Raw genomic sequence first — 23,776 nt, 5'->3', positions numbered from 1 at the left:
ATGTGAAAATGGAAAGATGATATGCTAATGGAAAAAAGCAGGTTCAGTGGCTGTTCAGACAAGTTACACAGCAAAAGAGTTACTTGAGACAAGGGGGCAGCTGGTGTTAATGAGAGAAAAAACAAGGCACCAGGAAAATGCAGCAAGTTGGTAAATTTCACTGCGCCAGACACATTGGCTTTGATTTTTAAAAAGTGAAGAATAACAGGGATTTTCAAATGTGTGCTTTTCAAATGTGTGCTTATCACAGAAATTTTTTTTTGGGGGGGTCCAGTCGTGGGGCCTGAACTCTGGGCCTGGGCGCTGTCCCTCACCTCTTCAGCTCAAGGCTAGCGCTCTACCACTTGAGCCACAGCACCACTTCTGGCTTTTTTCTTTTTGCTTATGTGGTGCTGAGGAATCCAACCCAGGGCCTCAAGCATGCAAGGCAAGCGCTCTACCACTGAGCCACCTTCCCAGCCCTCACAGAAAATTTAAAAGCAGCTCTTTGTAACTTGTTATGGAACAGACCAAAAGAAGGGAACCATGTTTAACACAGTCTAGTGCAGTAGCTGGTGAACTTTTTCTATAAAGGGCCAGTTGCTAAATAGGTTCAGCCACAGGGTCTCTGTCATAACCATTCAACTACCTTATAGTGGAAGCAGACAGATGACACGTTGGCAGATGGCCAGGACCTATTCCTGGCCAAATTGTTTGCCTTCAATAATTTTGTGGGCATTTATTATAGAACCCTTCACCCAACAATTGGAAAGTATTTCTCAAGAATCAGGCAGGTATGCCTCCATCAGAAAGAATGACATTGCCCCATTTGTTAGGAAATGGAAAAACTTGGAAAAAATTATATTAAGTGAAGTAAGCTAGGCCCAAAGAAACATAGGTCCCATGGTTTCCCTTATTTGTAATATCTAGTATATGTATGAGTCAAGCGGAAAAGGTCAGATAATGTGATGTCAGGAAAATGAACCCTTAGATGTGTATTTTAATGTTTTTTTTTCTTTCATGCATGTGTTTCTAACGCATTTATAAGATTATCTCTTTGCTATATTTGATGTCAGTATAACTTGTGGAGGAGATGGGGAAAAACCAGTTTAAGGATACAGGTGGACCTGTTGCAACAAGTTGTCATGTCCAAAATGAGCTTTACTATGTTGGTGCGGGGGGGGGGGGGGGAGAAGGATGGGGATTGGGGGGGGAGGGGGGAGGCTGGGAAATGATGTGAAGGGTAAACAAAGGAGGAGGCTGCAGTGCTTGGTAAGAAATGTACGCATTATCCTGCCCATGCAATTGTAACCCCTCTGTACAGTATGTTCACAAAATTAAATTAAAAAAAAAAAAAAAGAATCAGGCAGGGTCAGGTGTGGTGGCTCATACTTGTAGTCTCAGATACTCAGAAACTAGGAGGATCTCAGTTTGAGGCCAGCCTTGGATTAATCAATAAACAAGGTGAAGTGACTCATGTCTCTAATCTCAGGCATAAGTAGGAAGATGTAGCCGGCGCCGGTGGCTCATGCCTGTAATCCTAGCTACTCAGGAGGCTGAGATCTGAGGATCGTGGTTCAAAGCCAGCCTGGGCAGGAAAGTCCATGAGACTCTTATCTCCAATAAGCCACTAGAAAACTGGAAGTGGCATTGTGGCTTAAGCAGTAGTGCACTCACCTTGAGCTGCAGAGCCCAGGAACAGTGCCCAAGCCCAGAGTTCAAGCCCCAGGACTGACCAAAAAAAAAAAAAAAAAAAAAGGAAGATGGAGGTCTGAGGCTGGCCTCAGGCAAGAAACACTAGATATCTAGACATTAGTGGAAAAATACAAAAACAAGGCCTACAAGCATGAGTCAAGTGATAGACCCTGTGCCTAGCAAGCATGGGGCTCTGAGTTCAAACCCCGATACCACCAAAAAAAAAATATATAGAATGGGCATCATAAAAATTAACCATGGTAGACTGGAAAGCAATACTCAATATTATTATTTCAGGGTCTGATGTATAGAGCATATTCTCTGTTTATAGTATTGTAAATTATGAATCACTAAGCCAGGTATGGTGGTCTATACCTGTAATTGCAGCACTTGGGAGGCTGAGGTAGGAGAATCTAGAATTTGAGCCCGCTGTAGTGAGACATTGTTTCAAAGATAAATGACTAAGCCCATGCCAGACTTATGCCTCTAATGCTAGATACTCAGGACGCTGAGATCTGAGGATTGTGCATCCGAGCCATCCAGGGCAAGACAAGTCTGTGAGATTCTTTTTTTTTTTTTTTGGGTCCAGTTGTGGGGCCTGAACTCTGAGCCTGGGCGCTTTCCTTCAGCTCTTCAGCTCAAGGCTAGCGCTCTACCACTTGAGCCATAGCGCCACTTCCGGCTTTTTTCTTTTTGCTTATGTGGTGCTGAGGAATCGAACCCAGGGCCTCAGGCATGCAAGGCAAGTGCTCTACCACTGAGCCACCTTCCCAGCCCTAAGTCTGTGAGATTCTTATCTCCAATGAAGTACCAAAAAAGCTGGGAAGTGGAGCTATGGCTCAAGTGGCAGAGTGCTAGCCTTGAGCACAAAAGCTCAGGGACAGCGCCCAGGCCCTGAGTTTAAGCCCTAAGACCAGCACCAAAAATAAATAAATAAATAAATAATAAAATAAAATAATATATATGTATGTATGTGTGTGTGTGAGTGTATATGTGTATGTATAAATTAATGAACAAATAAGTCAGTAACAAATAGTGTAAGAATTTCCTAAGGAAGACTCAGGAAAGCTGAGAGATTGATATGACTGAGATTTTTTTTTTTTTTTTTTTTGCCAGTCATGGTGCCTGAACTCTGGGCCTGGGCGCTGTCCCTCAGCTCTTCAGCTCAAGGGTAGTGCTCTACCACTTGAGCCACAGCACCACTTCCAGCTTTTTCTGCTTCTGTGGTGCTGAGGAATTGAACCCAGGGCCTCATGCATGCAAGGCAAGCACTCTACCACTGAGCCACCTTCCCAGCCCCATGACTGAGATTTTATTCATCAGTAATGGCAGGTAATAGGCTAGGAGACTTTGTGACACATAAAACTGAGCATAGGAAGGGTATGAAATATATCTTTTAAGGATGGCAAAAAAAACTAAGATTATTAGACAATAAAAATGGGTTTAAGAAAGCCACATGTGGTAGTGTATGACTGTAATCTTAGCACTCAGGAGACAGAGGCAGGAGGACCATGAATTGGATGCCATCCTGAGCTACAGAGACCCTCTTTTTTTTTTTTTTTTTTTTTTTTGGTCAGTTGTGGGGCCTGACCTCTGAACTCTGGGCCTGGGCCCTGTCCTTGAGCTCTTCAGCTCAAGGTTAGTGTTCTACCTCTTGAGCCACAGAGCCACTTCCGGCTTTTTCTGCTTATGTGGTGCTGAGGAATTGAACCCAAGGCCTCTTGCATGCAAGGCAAGCGCTCTACCACTGAGCCACCTTCCCAACCTCCAGAGACCCTCTTTTAAGAAAAATGTGGGGCTGGGAAGGTGGCTCAGTGGTAGAGCGCTTGCCTTGCATGCCTGAGGCCCTGGGTTCGATTCCTCAGCACCACATAAGCAAAAAGAAAAAAGCCGGAAGTGGCGCTGTGGCTCAAGTGGTAGAGCGCTAGCCTTGAGCTGAAGAGCTGAGGGACAGTGCCCAGGCCCAGAGTTCAGGCCCCACGACAGGACCCAAAAAAAAAAAAAAAGAAAAAGAAAAAGAAAAATGTGTGCATTTCACAGAAGTGATAGGCCCACATCTGGGGTTCCATTTGTTCTGCTGGCTGGTCTCTATGTGGTACTGTGGGCGCTGATATTCCTCTCAGGTCCTCTTAGAGAGCCCATGGCCATGTCCAGTATCCTCTAAACCCTCTGGTTATTTCCAATGTGCCATGTGTACAAAATCATTTTCTATATAGGCCTTGATATCAGAAAACCAGTAAGCACTTTCCACAGGACTCCGTCCCATGGGTAACCAGGAAGCAGGTACACTGTATTGATAACAACAACGGAGTTTTGTAATTGTCCAAAGCTTAAGACATCTACATATCCATCAGTGGGGAGGGGCTGGCCAGCCAGTTTTCCTGCAGTACGAGTGTAGAGTGTGACTCTAAATCATAGTTTCTGACATTCAGGTCTCACGGTGCTGAGGGAAAAAGCATGTGCCTGAAAAATTCATGGTGTGATACAGATTATATAATGGATACAAAGTAAAGCAGTATAGGTTCCAGTTAAAAATGTGTATGTCGGGGCTGGGAAGGTGGCTCAGTGGTAGAGCACTTGCCTTGCATGCATGAGGCCCTGGGTTCGATTCCTTAGCACCACATAAGCAAAAAGAAAAAAAAGCTGGAAGTGGCGCTGTGGCTCAAGTGGTAGAGTGCTAGCCTTGAGCTGAAGAGTTGAGGGACAGCGCCCAGGCCCAGAGTTCAGGCCCCATGACTGGACCCAAAAAACAAACAAAAAAAAAAACTGTGTATGTCAAGCTTAGTGTGGAAGAATACACCCTGCGATCATAGCACCCTGCAGACTGAGGCTCAAGGATCACAAGTGTGAGGCTAGCTTGGGCTGCAAAGTGAAAAGAAATAGTATGGCCTAAGAAAGTGTAAGTGAAAAATTAGGGGCTGTTAAGCACAAAATCCACAATAGTGGTTCTTTGATGGGGTGAGAGGAATGAGCCATGATTTTTAGGTTGAGAGGCAAATGCAAGGATGTTTATTTTGGTTACAGTCCAAGTTATACATGTGTTTGAAATATTTTATAGTTAAAACAATACCAAAGCAATACCTTGTGTGTGTGTGCATGCACATGTGCACACACACATGTGTGTAGCTGGATGACATTACATCCAGCTTTACGGGGTTGAGATGGGGTCTTACTGGCATTTTTGTCCTGGCCACTCTGGACCATGATCCTGTTATTTCTGCCTTCCCTGTAGTTGTCGCACCATGCCCAGCTTTATTGGTTGAGGTGGAGTATATTTGCCTGAACTGGCTTTGAACTGCAATCCTCCTGATTGCTGCCTCCCAGGTGCCCAGGATTACAGGCATAGCCACCTCACTCACTTACCCAAAAGTGAGATGTTAAGCCTGCTTACTAGTCAGGAGGTAATAGTGAATGTGACGAGGTAGTAGTGAATATGAATGTGAATGCAATGCAAGACTGCTTTCTTGCCACATACCAGCTAGTGAGTGGAGAGATGATGAGTTGGATTTCCTGGTCACCAGGGATCCAGAATGCTTGCAATTATAGCCCCCCCTATAGCTCCTGTCATCCATCCTCTGGGATGATTTGGGTGAAGGACAAGTGTGTGCCTGTGGCTGTGGCTTCCTTCCAGCTGCCTGGGACTGCTGTGCTCAGGCCTGGCTGCAGGGACAAGGGAACAGGAAAGATTGAACATTGAGGGATGACAACAGCCCTGGAGGGCTCTGTTTCCAGGCATTTTATCTCTTCACTTCCCTGCTATCTTGACTGGGTTTCTAGTTGCTCCTGGAAGAGGGCTTTGCCCAGCTAGGACTTTGGGCAGAGAGACACGGCCACATTTATCAGAAGTACCAGCTTCACAGCAGTCTCCCCCCCCTTTGCTGTGGAAAACTTGCCAGCTGGGAATGTATTAGGAAGAGAGCACCGTTACCCCAAGGCCAAGCATGACCAATAGTCTGACACTTCTCATCCAGTCTGTGTGCATTGTTACATGTTCTGTGTGTGTGGGGGGGGGTGGGGTGGGTGTGTGGGTATGTGTGGGTGTCGGTGTCGGTGTCTATGTCTATGTCTATGTCTGTGCTGGTACTGGGCTTGAAATCAGGGACTCTCAATCCACCTTGGCTTTTTCACTCAGGGCTAGTGCTCTGCCACTTGAGTCATTCCCACTTACTACCCTCTGGATTTAAAAAAAACTTTAACATTTCTTTCCTCATGTTATAAGAGTCTTTTTCTGTGGTTAGTGGTGCTGGGTTTGTAACTCAGGGCTGTGTACTTTCTAGATAGGTACTTTACCACCTCCTTTTGCTGTGGTTAATTAGTTGATTTAAAAATTTATGTATTGTATATTTATTTGTCTTTATTTGCAATACTGGTGCTTCATCTTAGGACTTTCCACTCTTGCCTAGCATTTTTGTTCATGGCTGGCACTTCACAACTTGGGCAACACCTCTAGTCCAGCTTTTTTGCTGCTTAGATTGGAGATAAGAGTCTTATTTTCTGCCCAGGCTGTCTTTGAACTGCCGTCTACAGATCTCAGTCTCCTTGAGTAGCTAGAAATAAAGGTGTGAGAGATGTGGACCTGGCTTTTCTTTCTTTCTTTCTTTCTTTCTTTCTTTCTCTTTCTCTTTCTCTTTCTTTCTCTCTCTCTCTCTTTCTTTCTCTCTCTCTCCCTCCCTCCCTTCCTCCCTCCCTCCCTTCCTTCCTTCCTTCCTTCCTTCCTTCCTTCCTTCCTTCCTTCCTTCCTTCCTTCCTTCCTTTTTCCGGTTGTGGGGATTGAACTCAGGGCCTGAGTGCTGTCCTTGAGCTTTTTCACTCAAGGCTAGTGCTCTACCACTGTCAGACACAGCGCTGCTTCCATTTTCTGGTGGTTAATTGGAGATAAGAGTCTCATGCACTTCCCGTCCAAGTTGGCTTTGAACTCCAATTCTCAGATCTCAGCTTCCTGAATAGCTAGGATTATAGGAGTGAACCACTGGTGCCTCGCTCTGTTTTGGGGCTAGAGTCTCTTGAACTTGTTGCCTAGACTGGCCCAGTAGCTGGAATTATAGGCATGAGCCACCATGCCTGGCTTGTGTACATCTTTTTAGTGCCACTGAATAGTGCAATTGACCCTGATCCATGTGGAGTTTGTGGAGTTTTTCCCATCTTTCTTTTTTCCCATCTTTCTTTACTTTTAAATATTTGTTTTATTAAGTATCTTTGTATAGGAATGTTCAACTTGTGGTTATTTCTTTAGCAACTTAACATTCAGGTGCCTTTGTGGAGAGATGGACATAACTTTCAAGTGCAGGCATATCTGTGTCTAATTTGACATAGCGAACAGTATCTCTGAGAGACTCCCAATGCGGTGGGCCAGGGTCCACAGTTCAGTGATCATATCAACAGACTATGAGGGCCCTCTTTCTTTTGGAATCAGCTTTGGTAAGTCATTATTTTCTAAGAATTTGTCCATTTTGTCTAAAGTTTCATAATATTTCCTTTACATTGTCAGAAATGAACTCTGACCTTGATGCTTCCAATAATTGGGTGGGATATTCTAATAGCACCTATCTTTTTCGTGATCCATGGGGTTCTGTCTTTTTTTTTTTTTTTTTAGCGGGGATGGAACTCAGGCCTGGGTGCTATCCCTGAGCTCTTTTGCTCAAGGTTAGCACTCTCTCTACCACTTTGAACCACAACACCACTTCTGGTTTTCTGGTGGTTAATTGGCAATGAGAGTCTCATGGACTTTCTTGCCCAGTCTGCCTTTGAACTGCAATCCTTAGATCTCAGCCTCCTGAGTAGCTAGGATTATAGGTGTGAGCCACTAGCACCTGGCTTCTCTTGTTCATAGAAGTGCCAGAAATGGGTCAGTTTTATTAGTTTCCCTATTTTGTTTATATGCTTTATGTTTGTTTTTTGTTTTATTAATTTCTACTCCTAACATAATTTCTTACCTTCGACTCTGATTTTATTCATTTCTGGGTGATTTTGTTTTGTTTGGCTTTTTTTTTCTTGCTTGTTTTAACTTTTTGAGATTCAGTTGATTCCTGTTTTTTCTCTTCTAACATATGCTTTTAAAGCTGTTCATGCTCATCCAAGTTCCTTAGCTAAATCCCACAGTATTGATAGTTAATAACTAGTTTTTACCCAATACCAAACACTTCTTGGTTTGCCAGTAGGACTTTTCTTTGACAATAACATATTTATAATAAGCATGCTTCAAGGGCTGGGAAGGTGGCTCAGTGGTAGAGCACTTGCCTTGCATGCATGAGGCCCTGGGTTCGATTCCTCAGCACCACATAAGCAGGAAAAAAAAGCTGGAAGTGGTGCTGTGGCTCAAGTGGTAGAGCGCTAGCCTTGAGCTGAAGAGCTAAGGGACAGCGCCCAGAGTTCAGGCCCCACAACCGGACCCCCCCAAAAAAAAAAAAGCATGCTTCAGCCGGGTGCCAGTGGCTCACGCTGAGGATCACGGTTCAAAGCCAGCTTGCGCAGGAAAGTCTGTGAGACTCTTATCTCCAATAAACAACTAGAAAACTGGAAGTGGCGCTGTGGCTCAAGTGGCAGAACGCTTGCCTTGAGCTGAAGAGCTGAGGGACAGCGGTCAGGCCCCACGACCGGACCCCCCCCCAAAAAAAAAAAGCTTAGTGGTAACATTTGGTGATTTTTCTAAGAATTGTTTTTAGCTTGATTTCTTTATTGTTAGATAACATTGTTCTGCTGAGTTTTTTTTTAAGTTTGTAGAGACTGTATGGCCTGGATGTGGCCCACCTTTGTAAATTCCCATGTGTGTCCAAATGAGATATGTTCTTTTCAGTTTGGACTGTAGCGTTCTGAAGTCTGGAATGAGTTCGTTGTCATGAATAATGCTTTAGCTATGACCCTAGATGGCATTTGTGTGCCGGGTAGCAGGGAGGGGCGAGCACAGATGCCCTTCCAGGAGCCACAGGGGAAACCACGGGGTGAATTTATGGAGGAACCCAGTGACGTTCAGGAAGAGCCGGAGCAGCCCTGGTGGCGGCTCTGATGACCACCCCAGCTGCTGCCGGGTGAATTTACCATCCTGAACCACAGTCTCTGCCGGTGGAGAATGGCCAGTACCTTCAGTGGAGGGCCGGAGGGGAGGGTGGTACCTCAGTGTCAGCTCACTTCAGGAGCCAGGGAGCCACGCCGGGCAGGTGCTCAGAGATGCTAGGCTCAGTACTCCCAGGAAAGCTCTGAAAGTGTTGGGGGCGAGGAGAGGCCACTGGGCCCGCCCAGCCTCCATTATAGCTATAGCTACGTGACCTCCCGCTTGGGCCTGTAGCCCAGCTGTTCTGTTTAAACCCCATCGAGCTGCCTCACCTGGGTGGGCAGTGGTCTTAGAGTGTTGGCAAGTGTTTATTTTCCTCAGGGTCCAGGGCTCCTGATACAGGCAGAGGGAGTCCCTGGGTGGAAGAGCCCAGGTCCCCCGGCCCCACAACACTGGACCTTAACTCCTGCAGCTTCCTCTCAGGGTTGGGAGAGGGGAGAACTTTAAGGCTTCTGTGGTTATTACCTGAAGAGAAGCTTTGAGCACATACCCATAATTCCAGCACCTCAGGAAGCGGAGGTAGGAAGATCATAGTGAAACCATCTGAAAAACAGCTAAAGCAAAAAGGCTGGAGGTGAGGCCAGGTGGTAGAGCACCTGCCTGATGAGTGCAAAGCCCTGAGTTTACACAGCAGTACCAACGATAAATAACTAAATTAAATAAATGGAAGGAAAGGCAGGCAGGCTTTCTTTCAGGGACAGATGATAGCACCCAGGAGGCTAAGGCAGAAGGTGGCCAGTTTGAAATCGTTGGGCTGTGTAGTGAGACTCTGTCTCAAAGAAAACCCCCAAAATAGATTTTAAAAAATCAAAGTATAAGGAATTAGTTACCTTCCACTTACATTTGCTGAGAGTTTTAAAAGCAGAATCAAAGCATGAGGGTGATGAAGACCTTGTGCCTGTGTTATAGCCAACCACTCCCTCCTGCGCACAGCACAGCTCCCCCAACCTTAAAGCCGCGGCCTCCACTCCCCCCCCCCCCGCCACAGCTGCAGCTCTCAACAGCTGTTTGAAAATGAGGTGTGGTGTGCATTTTTCTACACCCAGTAACAGAGGCAAGGGGTCACTGTAGCCCATAGCGGGCGAGGGCTGCAGAAGTGTGCACCGCCTGCCATCCATAGGCTAGGCTGCCCTATGAGTGGTCCTTTGCAGAGGCCAACCCTGTGTGTGCACCTTGAGTGTGCAAAAGTGCAGGATAGCAGGGGACTTGAGGAAGGTGCGTGAGTTTGCAAACATGTGGGACAGCAGGGGATCCAAGGAGAGGCCTGTCTTCGGGGGCTGTGCTGGTGTCACCATGGACACGGCTGCTGCTCCATGGCCATCCCTGTCCTCAGGCTCCCATGTGCCAGGGCCCTGGGCACCGTCACATGCTGCCACCACCTTGAGCAAGAGCCTTTCCTGGGGTGTGGCCAGTGCCCAGCAAGGTGCCTCAGCTCTGACCTACTGGCCACTGGGATCAGGCAGATGAGAGCTGTCCCAGAGACGGTCATTGGAGAGAAGGGGTCCAGCCAGCCTCTAAGCAAGGGGAGCAGCCCCAGGGGACCCTGGCCTGGGGTGGGCTGGGACTCTGGGAGAGGCAGATCTCATCATTTTCTCCTGCAATCTCCAACCCCCCTCGCCAGGATTTGGGGAGCACTTGAGGGTGAGAGCATTCTTTGGGACTGTGTTGTCTTCTTGGAGTGGAGAGTGGGCCGGTCCTGGGGCTCCAGCCCCCCCTGCCGGGCACCTGCTGCCTGTTCTCTGGGCCGGGCCAGGCTCTGCAGCAGGCAGAGCAGCCTCGCAGCCTGGCTCTGCGGCTGGCCAGCCTCCCTCCCGTGCCTGGCCCCCCCCCCCCCCCCAGGCTGCAGGTGCGCAGACAGCCTTCTGGAAGGAAGGGCAGATCCAGCGCCAGCCCCGGGTGAGGCACAGCCCAGCTGCTTGCTGGCCTCCCTTCCTCGGGATGGGCTGGAGGAAAAGCTGCCTCGCATAGGCTGTGCGGAGAGGATGGAGCAGAGGCGCAGGAGGCCGGGGCTGTGGCGCCATCCCTCCCGCCTGTCAGCGCTCCCAGCGGCCATGGCCTAGGAAGCGCAGAGTGCTGCTGCTTGTAAGCACGCGTTTGAAATGCCTTTCCTTCCGGGCTCTGTGTGCATTGGTTGGGGTGTGTGTGTGTGTGTGTGTGTGTGTGTGTGTGTGTGTGTGTGTGTGTGTGTGTGTGTGTGTGTGTGTGTGTGTGTGTGTGTGTACATGGGAACACAGGTGTATGTGCTAATGTTTGTGTGTCTGTGTTGTGATCTGAATGCATATGTGATGGTCCTGTGTGGTTGTGAGTACATGTGTTTCTGTGTGTTTGTGTTTCTGTGTGTGTGTGTGTGTGTGTGTGTGTGCGCGCGCATGCGTGCATGCGCATGTCTGCTGTGGCCTGAGAGTGTCACTGCAGCTTGAGGAAGGGGACAGCTGGCTGTGACAGTGCAGGCTTGTGGGTGCGTGCCACCTTGTGAAGTGGCTGACCATTTGGTTCCGGGCGTCCTCCCAGGGGAGCTTAGCTGGCATGCAGGTGGGCTGGGAGGACAGCTCTGGGAGACAGAGTGACCAGCATGGGCAAGCATTTGGTGGGCTTGATGCAAGGCATGGCATAGGTGAGGTTTGTGCCATGGACTCCTGGAGGGCAGGCACTGCCCCTGAGCCACAGGACATGGACAGCAGTCCTGATTTTCTCCAGATCTGTTGTAATGGATGGCACCTCGGTGGAATCTGAGTTGGAGCTTGCCTGGTGGCGCTGTGGTGTCCTGGTGGGATTGGGGTCAAGGTGTGCCCGGTGGCACTGAGGCCATAGGACCAGCTACACCCCGTGTGCTGTTGCAGGGATAAATGCCCAGGCCCGGAGGCTGCAACGGATCCGCGCCAAGGGAACCCCAGCTCTGCTTGCAGAAGCAGTGCCAAGCTCCCCTCCACCCGGGCTGCGCCGCACAGTCAGCGAGACCAGCCTGAGCGCCGCCACCAGCCTACCGGACGCTGCCCCAGTCCCCGAGGAGTCTGGGCCCGACGCCATGCGCTTCTCCCTGTACCAGTGCCCTCACCTGCTTCTCCTGCAGGGCTACAGCCAGCAGCATGTAAGTTACTCCTCAGCTACCCCCAGGTGTCCCGGGGTGCCTTGTCCTGACTCCACTGTTTGCTGGGGGTAGCTCTGGGAGGCTGGCCGCTCATGCCTGGGGGCCCTGGGGTGTGTGGCCTAAGCCCTGGAGGGTCCCAGGGACAACAGGCCCAGCTGCAGAGGTGGCTACTGCCCTCCCCCTCCTTGCCGCTCTGATGGGTTGATGGCGTTGTGTGTTTCAGGACAGCCTGGTGTATGTGCTCAGCCGGGAGCGGCACACTGTGGGCCAGCGCACACCCTCCAGCAAGCCCAGCATCAGCCTGTCGGCCCCTGACATCCTGCCCCTGCACTGCACCATCCGCCGCCATCAACCCCCTGACGGAGGCCAGGCCAGGGCCAGGCTGGTCCTGGAGCCCATTGTGGGTGCCCCCATCTCCATCAACTTTTCGGAGGTGGGGCGGGGCCCCGTGGTGCTGCGCCATGGTGACCTGCTTTCCTTGGGCCTCTACTACTTGCTGCTGTTCAAGGACCCTGAGCAGGCCCAGCCCCTGCCCCCTGGGGCCCTGGCCCGCCTTGGCGCTGTGCCTCAGAGCTGTAGGATGTGCGGGGCAGCACTGAAGGGGCGGGGGGCCCCCTCCGCACAGGCTGGCCTTCCACGGCGACGGCAGTTGGTCCTGGAGTTTGAGCCTGACCTGGAAGACCTGCTGCTACAGAGAATCATGACACTGATCGAGCCGGGGGGTGACGACCACAAACTGACACCCGCCTTCCTCCTCTGCCTCTGTATCCAGCACTCAGCCACCCACTTCACGCCAGGCGCATTCGGACAGCTCCTGCTCAAGATAGCCAGGCAGATCCGAGACACCGTGTGGGTGCGTGCATGGTGCTGGCTGGGGGGTGAGGGCCGGGCTCTGCTTGCCTTGGAAGGAAGGCCTGTCATCTCCCCAGTGCACCCCTTTGCTGCTGCCAGGCTGGATACAAGCCACCTTGAGCCTCAACACTGCCCCACCTCCAAGGCCCAGTTTCAGGCACCAGCAGGGCCAGCATAGGGAGTGAGGGGAAAGGAGGGAGGGAGGGAAGGAAGGAGGGAGGGAAGGAGGGAGGGAGGGAGGGAGGCATGCATGCATATTGGCTGCAGGGCAGTTTGTCTTCTGACACTGCCCTCCAAGCTGAATGGTAGCCTGTAAGCTGGAGAAAAGCATTGTGGGGCAGGGAACAACATCTGTGGTCTCTCCCCCCAGACCTGGCCCCTCTGCTACCACACGTGCACATACACAACATGCACACACATATGCAAATGCATGCACATATGCATATGCACACAAGCATGCGCACACACACATACGCAAATGCATGCACACAAGCATGCGCACACACACATACGCAAATGCACGCACACATGCATGTGTACACACAAGCATGCACACATACACATGCACACACACCTGCATGCACACACATGCATATGTACACACGCACATACACATGCACACACACATGCATACGTGCATGCACACACATAACTCCAGGTCCCGTGATGGGCTGGACTTGGAAGTGCTGGCACAGGCTACCTGCGATATGGGGGTAGTTCCCATGGTCTCAGGTTCTCTACCAGCTCCTGCCCCGTGGTGATAGCTCACAAGGACCCAAAAGATGGCTCTTTATCTCCTCTTCCCTTTTAAAAAAAATTTTAGCAGTACTGGGATTTGAATTTAGGGCTTCCTGCTCATTAAGCAAGTACTCTACTATTTGAGCCATACTCCTAGCCAAGAAAGTTTTTCTTTTTTTGGTCTGGTCATGGGGCCTGAACTCTGGGTCTGGGCGCTGTCCCTCAGCTCTTCAGCTCAAGGTTAGCGCTCTACCACTTGAGCCACAGCGCCACTTACAGCTTTTTTCTTTTTGCTTATGTGGTGCTGAGGAATCGAACCCAGGGCCTCAGGCATGCAAGGCAAGCGCTCTACCACTGAGCCGCCTTCCCAGCCCCAAGAAAGATTTCTTAAGAGTGGCAACACAAATCTGGGCATAGTAGCTCATGTCTGTAATCCCAACTATTCAGGAGGCAGAGAACAGCAGGATCACAGTCACAGCCAGCCCTAGGCAAAAAGTAAGACCCAAGCAAGCTGAGTGTGGTGATGCACATTTGTGTCCAGCTCCCCAAGGGGCTGAGGCAGGAGAATCATGAGTTCCAGGATCACCTGGGCAAATGCCAGAGTCACCATTCAAATAATAAAACAAAACAAAGCAATGCTGTTAATGCGCTCTGGGGGAGTGGGCCATTTCTTTTGCAAGAAGCGTGTGGGTCATATTCAGCAAGGGGGTGAACAGAAGATGGCTAAGTCAACAGAACGTGTTCTTTCCAGCCAAGCCTAGAATAAACAGAATTGGGTGTCTGGGACCGTGTACCCTGGTTTTTGTGGAGTGGGATCAGTGTGTGTTTTTATGTATCCTTGTGTTACTGTTTCCTCACTTTTTTTCCTTTTAGGAGAAAACCAAAGAACTGGCAGAGAAACAGGCACAACTGTAAGTATGGACTGGTCATTGTACTTGCCTTAATGGCATTCAGATCCCAGAGGCCCCTGCTCTCCCAGGGCTGAGTCTCTTGGGGCCTCCTGGGGCCTGGTGTTGGATCTGGGTTTCACTCACTGCCCTCCCCCAGAGCAGCCTGCCTTTCCTTCCCACTGGGGTATTGTGGGAAATTGCCCAGCGCATCCTACCCCTGAGAGGCCTTGCATCCTCCCCTTTTTCCCCATCCCTGAGAGTCCCCTTCCCTTTAGTGCAGCAGCCTCCCTAGGAGGGAGGTGGTAGCATTGCCTTGCCCAGCACCAGCTGCCATGGGAAGCCAACTCGTACCTGGGCAGAGTTGGAGGCACTCGGCGGTTGCCCAGTGCACTGTGTAGATGGGCAGTAGAGGCTCTCCCCTGGATCTGCTGCCTGTTCTCCCAGTGTAGTTGGCCTAAACCCATGCCAAAGAAAGCAGTGAGAGACATGGCTCCCTGCACGCCTTAGTGAAGCCACCCACCTGAGAGCCACATACATAGCAGAGGGGTCATGTCAGGCAGCACATGGGGGAACAGGACCTTGGCACTGGGGGATTCATGTGCTGGTGACATCTTCCTTACGTCAGGTCACTGTGCAGAGCCAGCTCCATTCCTGTTCATGCCTCTCCTGTCAGAGCACATGGGCTGGGTGTGGTGGTGCATGCCTGGTGCATGCCCCAGCTATTCAAAAGGTGTAGGGTATTGCAGTTTTGAAATCCAAGGCTGGTCCCAGCAAAAGCATGAGAGTCTCTGCAAATCACACTAAGGCAAAAGGCTGGGGACGTGGCGTCTGACATGAAACACCTCCCTAGCATGGGCAAGGGCCTGAGGTCAAACCCCAGTACTGCCCTTGCTCCAAGAAAGCAGAGCACACTGGCCACGTGTGCGCTCCAGGGTCCTGAAAACTTCCCAGGTAGGAGCAAAGCACAGAGACAGAGGCCTCGTGTTGGGTTAGCAGGGCTGACCCAGGCCACTGCCTGAACCAGGTAGAGTTGAGAGCTGAGTTCAGGATTCCTCTTGCACAGATGTCTGCTCCAAGCTCCTTTGCATGATGCACCTCACAGGAGCCCAGTTTGGGAGGTCTGGGAGACCTCTGCCCTTTGTCCAGGAGACCATGCCCCTCCCCCCACCCTTTGCCCTGGAGACCACACCCCTCCCCACCCTCTGCAGGGAAACCACGCCTCCCACTTGGCAGAAGGGCAGCAGACGCACAGGTTCTACTGTGGTGGTGGCAGCACTGTGGCCTGTGGGGGTGCAGTGGTGAGGGTCTGGTGGACCAGGCAGGGAAGCCCCACCTGCTCTGCTCCCAGGCTGAGGGGGCATAGAGATGCAGGAACTCTCCAGCTCCCCTGTGCATACAGAGCCTTTCTCACAGGGCCTGTCTGTTGGGGTAGCCTGGGGCCCCTGGCACCGCCAGGCCGAGGTGAGGTTGGACATGGACCCAGCTTCCTGCTGACAGGAAGAGCCCGTCTTCCCTTAGCAGCTGCTGCTGCTGGACGGAAATTTCCAGAACTTTCCATGTTTCAGTGTGAAAACAGTCCTGTGTCACCTCTGATGTGCACTTGTTGCTTTTTTTTTTCTTTCTCTTTTCCTTTTAAAAATAACGGATCCCTTCCAAACTACACAACAGTCCAGCAGTGGGATGTAGTCACCCCGGGCTTGGTGACACATCCCGCCCAGTTTGCTTCAGATCGCTGTTGCCTTTCCTTCTTAATTGCCCGCGGTCTCAGCTTCACAGAAGGCCTGGTCCACGTCAGTAACCGTCCCTCCCTGCGCCTGTCAGCGAGGTGTATTGTTGGACTTCTTGGAACACATCTGCCTTTTCCTGGCCATGGCCTGGTCCACTGGTGGCTTAATGAACAGCAGGCTACGATTTGTTGTGGTTCCGTCAGGTTTTTATTATGACAAGTACCCAGAAACAGTTTAAAAGGAGGCTTTCAGAGGATTCATCTATGGTTCGCTGGCGGTGGTGAAGCAGAGCATCATGGGAAGGATGTGGAGGAGCAGGACCTGGTGACCCTGTGCTCAGGGCTTCCTTCTTCCTCTAGTGTCCAGTCTTGGGGCCCACCATGCCACTCAACTCCTATGATTCCACTTGAGTGTCACGTGCTTCTTGTCTGTGTTCATCTGGCTTATTGATTTCCGGGCTGGTCCTTTTTGTTTCAGATTTCCAAATTGCCTTCTTCCTGTGGCCCAGACTGGCTTTGACCCTCCATGGTCAAATCTCAGCCTCCTGAGAAGCTAGGATTATAGGTGTGGGCCACCAGTACCCACCTTTGCTCATTCATTTTGTAGTGTTGGTCCACAGACAGCTTTCTTCAGCCCCAGAAAAGACAGGAGACAGCCAATCCCCCTTGGCTTGTCTGGCCGCCTCCTTCCCACCACCCCTCCCTCCTAGGGACCTGGGAGGAGCCAGCAGCTGCTCTGTGCCTCCATCTCTGTCCCTCCCCTAGACTCCTGGCAGTGCTGCCAGACTGCTTGGCCTTGAGGGACCTCTTCACCACTTTGGGATCTCCTGTGTTGGGCTCGTCCTGGCTGCCCGTGACCCCACAGTCTGGCCCTGCTCTGCTCTGCAGCTGAGAGCCCCTGTGGTCTCCTGTCCCCAGGATTTGTGAGGAGACAAGAGCACCAGCCCTGCTCACAGCTTGGTGTGAATTTTCTCTCCCTCTCTTGGGGTGATCTGACACTGGTGCTTGGCCTCTCCAGGCTGCAGGAGCGGCTCTACCTCTTGTACTGGGCACCAAGTTCCCTGCGCACCTGGGTGCAGCTGGCCACCACAGGCAGCTGCGGGCCAGCCCGCCCCTGCGCACACTGGGAGCTGTGTCCACTCCCTGCTCAGAGGGAACCTGCCTGATAGTGCCGTCGCTGCCCGCCTGCCCCGTGCACAGGATGACCGGGCTGTGCGGTGCGGCCTTCACCACTGCATTCCTCGCTCGGGCCTGTGTGTCGTGTTTCCCATCAGGCCTGGGTGGGATGAGATGGGTCTTCGATGCCCTGCTCAGAGGGTCCTCTGTGTCATATGCCCAGGTGGCAAATGGGGTAAACTTGCTGTTGACTCTGGGTCTGATAGGGGAACTGCAGCTGGCAGTGCCTGGTATTTGTTTTCTGGGTACAGGCCTGAACATTGCTTTGAGTTGTGGGGGAAATTGAGAAAGGTAATGAATGTTGGGAGCAAGATAGAATTTGGCTTTGAAAACCAAATGAATTGAAGATCCAGGAGTATTACATTTTTGCTAGCCTGGGCAAACATTTAGACCCCATGTCAGCAAGCAGGCATTTATCGTGGGGGGGGGGGGGTGTGGAGGTTATAATTCCAGTCACATTGAAAATGTAAATAGAATCGTGATCCAAGGCCAGCCTCTGGCGAGATCATGAGACCCTATCCATGAAATAACCAGGTGCCTGTGTGGAGAACCTGTGAGGAGCAGGCTTGGTGTGGTGCAGGGTGAACAAGAAGGGCTTGGCCCGCAGCAGAAGCAGGCAGAGATGGGCTGCAGCTAGTTCCTGCCCTGCCCAGGAGCAGGACAGAGAGAGGTCAGTGTTGTTTGGGGACAAAAGTGAGATTACGTCAGGGGGAACTAGCGGAACCTCAGGCCCCAGGGGAGAGCTAGGGACCGAGAGAGAGAAACAAAACTCCGCCTCTCCTGACCCCCTCAAACCAGCTTCCTGCAGGGTCCCAGGACTTTTCCTGTGGGTGTGGCCTGTTTCCCCAGGACTCCCATCACACTGGGTGGTTGACACTGCCCAGGGCTGGTGGGAGAGATGGCCAGAAGATGGGGTGACTGTTGAGTGACAGGCAGCTGCCATTGGCTTTACCCCCAACTTTACCACTGTTCCCAGAAAAGGCAGGCGTCACTCCCCTCCCCTCCGCCCAGATGGCAGGCTTCCAAAGCCCCACCCTGGGCCAGGGAGGGTGTGAGCTTCCCCAGGGCCTTGCTCAGTGCCAGCTAGTCCTGTTTTAATTAACTAGAGTAACAGCGCCCCCCAGTGGACAAAGCGTGTCTGTGGTGGGAACTTGCCTGGCTGGCTCCGCTCTCCTGCCTGCAGATCTCAGACCATGGTTGTCTCTGAATCTCCTAAGAACTTTGTTTCATTTCTGCCTTTTTATTTTTTCCTGAGGGGCTAGGATCAAGCTTGGCAATGTCGAACGCCCCCTGCTTTCACATGATATTTAGTGCACACCGTACCTCTCCTCTGGGATTGCCTCATTTAACTTAATCCACTGAGGCTCTAAGCTCTTGTTCTGGAAGCTAGGATCTTCCCTGGCCTGAGTGGAGGGTGTGTGTGTGTGTGTGTGTGTGTGTGTGTGTGTGTGTGTGTGTGTGTGTGTGTGTGTGTGTGTGTGTGTGTGTGTGTGTGTGTGTGTGTGTGTGTGTGTGTGTGTGCGTGTGTGTCTGTGTGTGTGTGCAGTGTCTCGCTTTGCAGCCCTGTGTGGCTTGCTGACAGCAATGTGCTATATGAGAACAACTGTGTCCATGTGGACAGAGCGGGGTCCTGAGTCTCACACCTTCTGGGCTGCCACTCTTATCACTGAGACAGTCCTCCAGCCCAGCTTTTTTTGTCAGTTGTGGGGCTTGAACTCTGAGCCTGGGCGCTGTCCCTCAGTTCTTCAGCTCAAGGCGAGCACTCTACCACTTGAGCCACAGCCACTTACAGTTTTTTGGTGGTTTCTTGGAGATAAAAGTCTCACCTACTTTCCTGCCCAGGCTGGCTTTGAACCGTGATCCTCAGATCTCAGCCTCCTGCATAGCTAGGATTATAGGCGTGAGCCACCAGCTCCTGGCTTCCAGCCCAGCTTTTTGCTATTTATTTTTGAGATAGGAGCATGATTAGGCTTCCTGTTGTAATAGATGACAGGTATGTATCATTGCACCCAGCTGTGGGTCGAGAAAGGGCCTCTCAGATATCTATTGGGGCTGGCCTCAAACCACAAACCTCCCAATCAGTATCTGCCTCCTAAGGAGCTAGGATTGCAGGCATGAGCTACCAGCACCAGGCTCCTGGATGTGTGCGTGCCTGTGTGTGTGTGTGTATGTGTGTGTGTGTGTGTGTGTATGTGTGTGTGTGTGTGTGTGTGTGTATGTGTGTGTATGTGTGTGTGTGCGTGCATATGTGTGTGTGTTTCGAGATTTGAACAGGCAGGCGCTTCTACCACTTGAGCGATGCCCCCAGCCCTAACTCTTAGTCTTTCTGTCTTGGTAGCCAGGAACCCATCTCCTGGGCCAGCTGCACCATGGCTGACTTGGTTCCAGACCTGCAGCACATTCTTTTCTGGATGTCTAACTCAGTGGAGCTCCTGTACTTCATCCAGCAGAAGTGCCCGCTGTACGTGCAGAGCATGGAGGATGAACTGGATGTCACAGGTACAGCTGTGCGCAGGCCCCGGCAGGCTGCCTCCCGGGGCTCTGTGCTGGGAACCAGGCCCGGCACCCACCAGCGCAGGAATAGCGCCGAGGCCGGCACCGGGAAGCCATGAGCACAGCCTGTGGCTGGGAATAGTTGGGTAGAGGCTGCGTTGGGAGACACTGGGTCACACGTCAGGACCCGCTCCAGCTGTGCACTGCTTCACCCCTTCCCTCCCTTCCCCTTCCCCCGTTGCCCTTCCTCCCGCCTTTCCTTCTTTCGTTGCTCTTCCTACAAAGCCCAGGCTGTTCATGTGTTCTTGGTTCTCCATTCTCAGCCTCCTGAGCGCTGCTGAGATTACAGGCTGCACCCACCATGCCTGGCTGCCTTTCATGGGCAGAGTTGCCATGTGTTGCTGGGGTGCCACTTTCTCAGCCGGCACCTCCAGTCCTGGTCTGGCACTGGCTAGTGGAGCTGAGCCCAGGACCCAGGGTAGGGACAAGTATGGCAGCCACTGCACTCAGGACATCGTGTCCATGAGAGGGTGGAGGCATGTGGAGGCTTGATGGGTCCCTGCCATCCGTCCAGTGACGCTGCCCACTGGAAGCGCTGCTCGGCCGTTCCCTCCTCCCAGCCCTGCACTTCCTTGGTGATGATCTGGTGCCTGCAGTGCTGTGGCCAGGCTAATCCTCCAAGACCTTGGGACACTGCTGCTTGTCTCGCATGGCCTCGGGGGCTGTCTCCCTTGTATGGAGTGTTGGGGTCTGCCTTGCAAGCCCCACCCACTCCTGTCCCCTTTGCCACCCTGTCCTCAGGAACACCACGTAGCCTGTCATTTGTGTTCCCATGCTAGGTGGCCATGTGGGGGATTGGGGTTTCCTGGCGGTTGAGTGTGACACGCCCAGCCCCCCCCCCCCGTGTGTGGGTTCCTCTGCTGTGTCCCAGTAGAGGTCCCTCGTGGGGCTGGGCAGGGTCAGGTGCTGCAGATGATGCGGGGTCTGATGGGAAATGTGTCCAGGCCATGTGACGCGTGGCTGGGCTGGGCGGGAGCTGCCTCCCTGCCCCTGCCTGCATTGCTGGGAGGGCTCGGAACCAGCCCAGACGGGGCAGACTGGCATTGCCAGGCCCTGAGTCAGGATCCCTAGGTCCCTTGCTGCTGCCTGAGATCTCTGCCCTTCCCCACAGGCTCCAAGGAGTCACTGTTCTCGTGTGCGCTGACGGCCAGCGAGGAGGCCATGGCGGTGCTGGAGGAAGTGGTGCTCTACGCCTTCCAGCAGAGCGTCTACTACCTGTCCAAGGTGGGCACCAGCAGAGGCCAATCGAGCGGGACCCTACCCTGGGTGCACCCTTCTCCCACCCTTCCCACAAGGCCCCACGACTGAGCCACAGCCTGGTCGTAGAAGATGCACTGCTGTCCCCTGAGCCCACCGCTCCAGCCAAGCTGGTGTTTGTCCCCGGTCTAGCCAGTGCCAGAGTGTCAGGGGCCCAATAACCCACAGGTGTGGGCCTCCCCAGTCAGAGCCCGGGTCACTGCACTGTCTCTGCCCCCAAGTGACCCCCGTGGCCAGCTCGGCTGAGACCTGCCTGGTTTTGGTCCCTAGCAGTCATGGGAGGCATCACCCATGGGTGGCTGTGTGCCCAGATGGCCCTGGTGGGGCTGGGCTAGGAACTTGAGGTCGAGGCCTAGCTCGGCTCCCACAACCCTGTAAAGTGCTTCTTGGGGTTCTCTCTTACCCCCAGTGCCTGTATGTCTGCCTCCCGGCCCTCCTGGAGTGCCCCCCATTCCAGACGGAGCGCCGGGAGAGCTGGCGCCCGGCACCTGCGCTCCCCGAAGAGCTGCGCCGTGTTGTGTCTGTGTACCAGGCCGCGCTGGACCTCCTGCGGCAGCTGCAGGTGCACCCCGAGGTGGCCTCCCAGATGCTCGCCTACCTCTTCTTCTTCTCGGGCACGCTGCTCTTCAACCAACTCCTGGACAAGGGTGAGTGCCGGGGACCTGTGGGGATGCTGAGTGCCACTCCCCAGTCACCCCGTGCCAGGGCGGGGGCAGGCCGGGCCGGGGGTGGCACACGTGCCCCAGGCAGGTCCCACAGGAGCTTCAGAGAGAAGGCGAGGGGGTGACCCATGCCCTTTTCAGAACTGCCCAGTGCCCACGTGAGCCAAAAGCAACCAGGTGAAGCCACAGAGGTGCCCCACTTCAACTCCAGCTGTCAGGGTGCCCCATCACCTGTGGTGGGCGGGGGGGGGGGGGGCTAAGCACAGGTTCCTTCCAGCCAACAGGGCCTCTGGGGCAGAGGGCGGAGCAGGGAGGAGCCACACCCCATCCCCATCCAGACCTGCGCAGTAGCCCGTCACCTTAGAGACTGAGGCAGACTTGCGTCTGTCCTTGGGCAGACAAGCATGCTGTCCTGTGCTGGTGGACAGGACATATACCCCCGTCTCCATCTCCCAGGCCCTTCCCTGAGTTGCTTCCACTGGCCCCGGGGGGTCCAGGCCTCTGCCCGCCTGCAACAGCTTCTGGAATGGACGAGGAGCGAGGGCCTCGGGACGGCCGGGGAGCGCTTCTTCCGGAAGCTTTCCTGCACCCTCCACCTGCTGGCCACGCCCAGCGCCCAGCTCATCCAGGTTAGGAGGGCACCGCATGGTGGGCAGCCAGCAGGGGAGCGGAGCGCTGGGGCCATACGCATTGCTGTGGGATCTGCACCTGACAGAACCGAGCAGGGCAAGAGGATGCAGTCTGGATCCTCGAACCCTGATCCAAAGTCTTAACTAGGATTATAGGCTTGAATTCCCATGTCTACTGCTACCTTGCTTCCTATGGTGTGAGGTGGGGATCCCATTTGCTGCAGATTCCCAGTCGTCCTCTGCCAGAGGCCCGGAGACATGCTGCCTGCTGGTGCAGGCCCTCAGGGTGCCGTCCACTGCCCCATGAGGCAGCTGGGGTGAAGGGCCCCCCTCTGAGCCCCCTGCCGGCCCACCTGGTTCCCTAGTGCGCTTTGTGGGTGCTTGCTGGGCTTTGGAGCCAGGGCCTCCGGAAGCCGGCTGTAGTAGGCACCAGGATGCCTCTGACCTGAGCTCCCCATGCGCAGATGAGCTGGGTCACCCTCCGGGCTGCCTTTCCAGCCCTGAGCCCTGCACAGCTGCACCGGCTGCTGACTCAGTACCAGCTGGCCTCGGCCATGGGTCCCATGAGTGCCTGGGAGCCAGGAGCGCAAGACAGCCCCGACGCCTTCCAATCAGGTGAGACTGTGGCAGGGCGGGAGTGACAGGGCCGAGGAAGGCCGGGATCTTCATCATCCAGGCCCAGATAGTGCGGGGCAGCCTGGCCTGTGAGCAGCCAGGGGCTCCCAGGCCCAGGGCCACACCCAGCCCTGAGCCCCAGGCTCAGCCCAAAGGCCCCTCTGCCTCTTGTGGAGGCTCTGGTTGGGGCTCAGCTGGCACAGGCCCAGAGCCTCCCGGGGGTCAGTTCCAGTGCTGAGCATGTGTGTGGGCTGCGTGGCTTCACGTGGTGCACATGCATGCATTTTCACGTGTCTTTCTTCACCTCATGTGCAGACACAGAGAAGGTGCTAGGAGATTCACTGTGGATGCAGTTGGAGCTTTTGCTGTTTTCCCCCTCAGGCCTGGTGGCCTCAGTGCCCCTGGGACCCTGTGCCCTTAACACATGGTGGTTGAAACCTGGTGCCTGTGGGGGGGCATCACGTTGTAGTGGGCTGGGCCCACGTGCTTGTGGGTATCTGTGTCCCCAGTGAGGGTGGGCCGGTCACAGTGGCCTTGTCCCATGCAGAGGATGTGCTGGAATCCTACGAGCACCCCCCGCCCATTGTCCTGCCCAGCGAGGGCTTCCAGGTGGACTTGGAGTCTGACTGTGTGGACGACGGCATCTACCAGCACCTGCTCTACGTCCGTCACTTCCTGTGGGGCCTGCGGGGCCCGGGCAGCCCTGGTGCCACGCCCACCCACCCGGGGGCCCTTGAGGTATGGAGGCAGGATGAGCCGGGTACAGCCCTCCTTCGGTGATGAGGGCGGCAGCGGGCAGAGGTCTAGAAGCAGCGAGGCTGCTGGTCCTTAGGGCCTGATCTTATTATCTGTCCATCTGTCCCCCCTA

General features: G+C 53.4%; 1 protein-coding gene across 2 annotated transcripts in view; it reads left to right on the top strand.

Moving 5' to 3' along the window:
• The window catches only part of Radil (Rap associating with DIL domain), a 44,814-nt gene that overhangs the window by 18,935 nt on the left and 2,103 nt on the right, over window positions 1-23,776 (top strand). For both annotated transcript variants that reach the window (XM_070033463.1, XM_070033462.1), the window contains exons 3-11: window positions 11,563-11,810; window positions 12,034-12,663; window positions 14,274-14,311; window positions 19,531-19,691; window positions 20,857-20,969; window positions 21,412-21,649; window positions 22,121-22,293; window positions 22,758-22,908; window positions 23,456-23,646. In XM_070033463.1, the coding sequence (XP_069889564.1) occupies window positions 11,563-11,810; window positions 12,034-12,663; window positions 14,274-14,311; window positions 19,531-19,691; window positions 20,857-20,969; window positions 21,412-21,649; window positions 22,121-22,293; window positions 22,758-22,908; window positions 23,456-23,646 (1,943 nt within the window). The remainder of the gene's footprint in view (window positions 1-11,562; window positions 11,811-12,033; window positions 12,664-14,273; window positions 14,312-19,530; window positions 19,692-20,856; window positions 20,970-21,411; window positions 21,650-22,120; window positions 22,294-22,757; window positions 22,909-23,455; window positions 23,647-23,776) is intronic.

The sequence above is a fragment of the Dipodomys merriami genome, unplaced genomic scaffold (assembly GCF_024711535.1).
Source record: "Dipodomys merriami isolate MVZ:Mamm:240054 unplaced genomic scaffold, mDipMer1.0.p SCAF_22, whole genome shotgun sequence".
NCBI lineage: Eukaryota > Metazoa > Chordata > Mammalia > Rodentia > Heteromyidae > Dipodomys > Dipodomys merriami.
The sequence above is the reverse complement of the archived record's forward strand: the minus strand, read 5'-3'. Positions and strand labels throughout refer to the sequence as shown.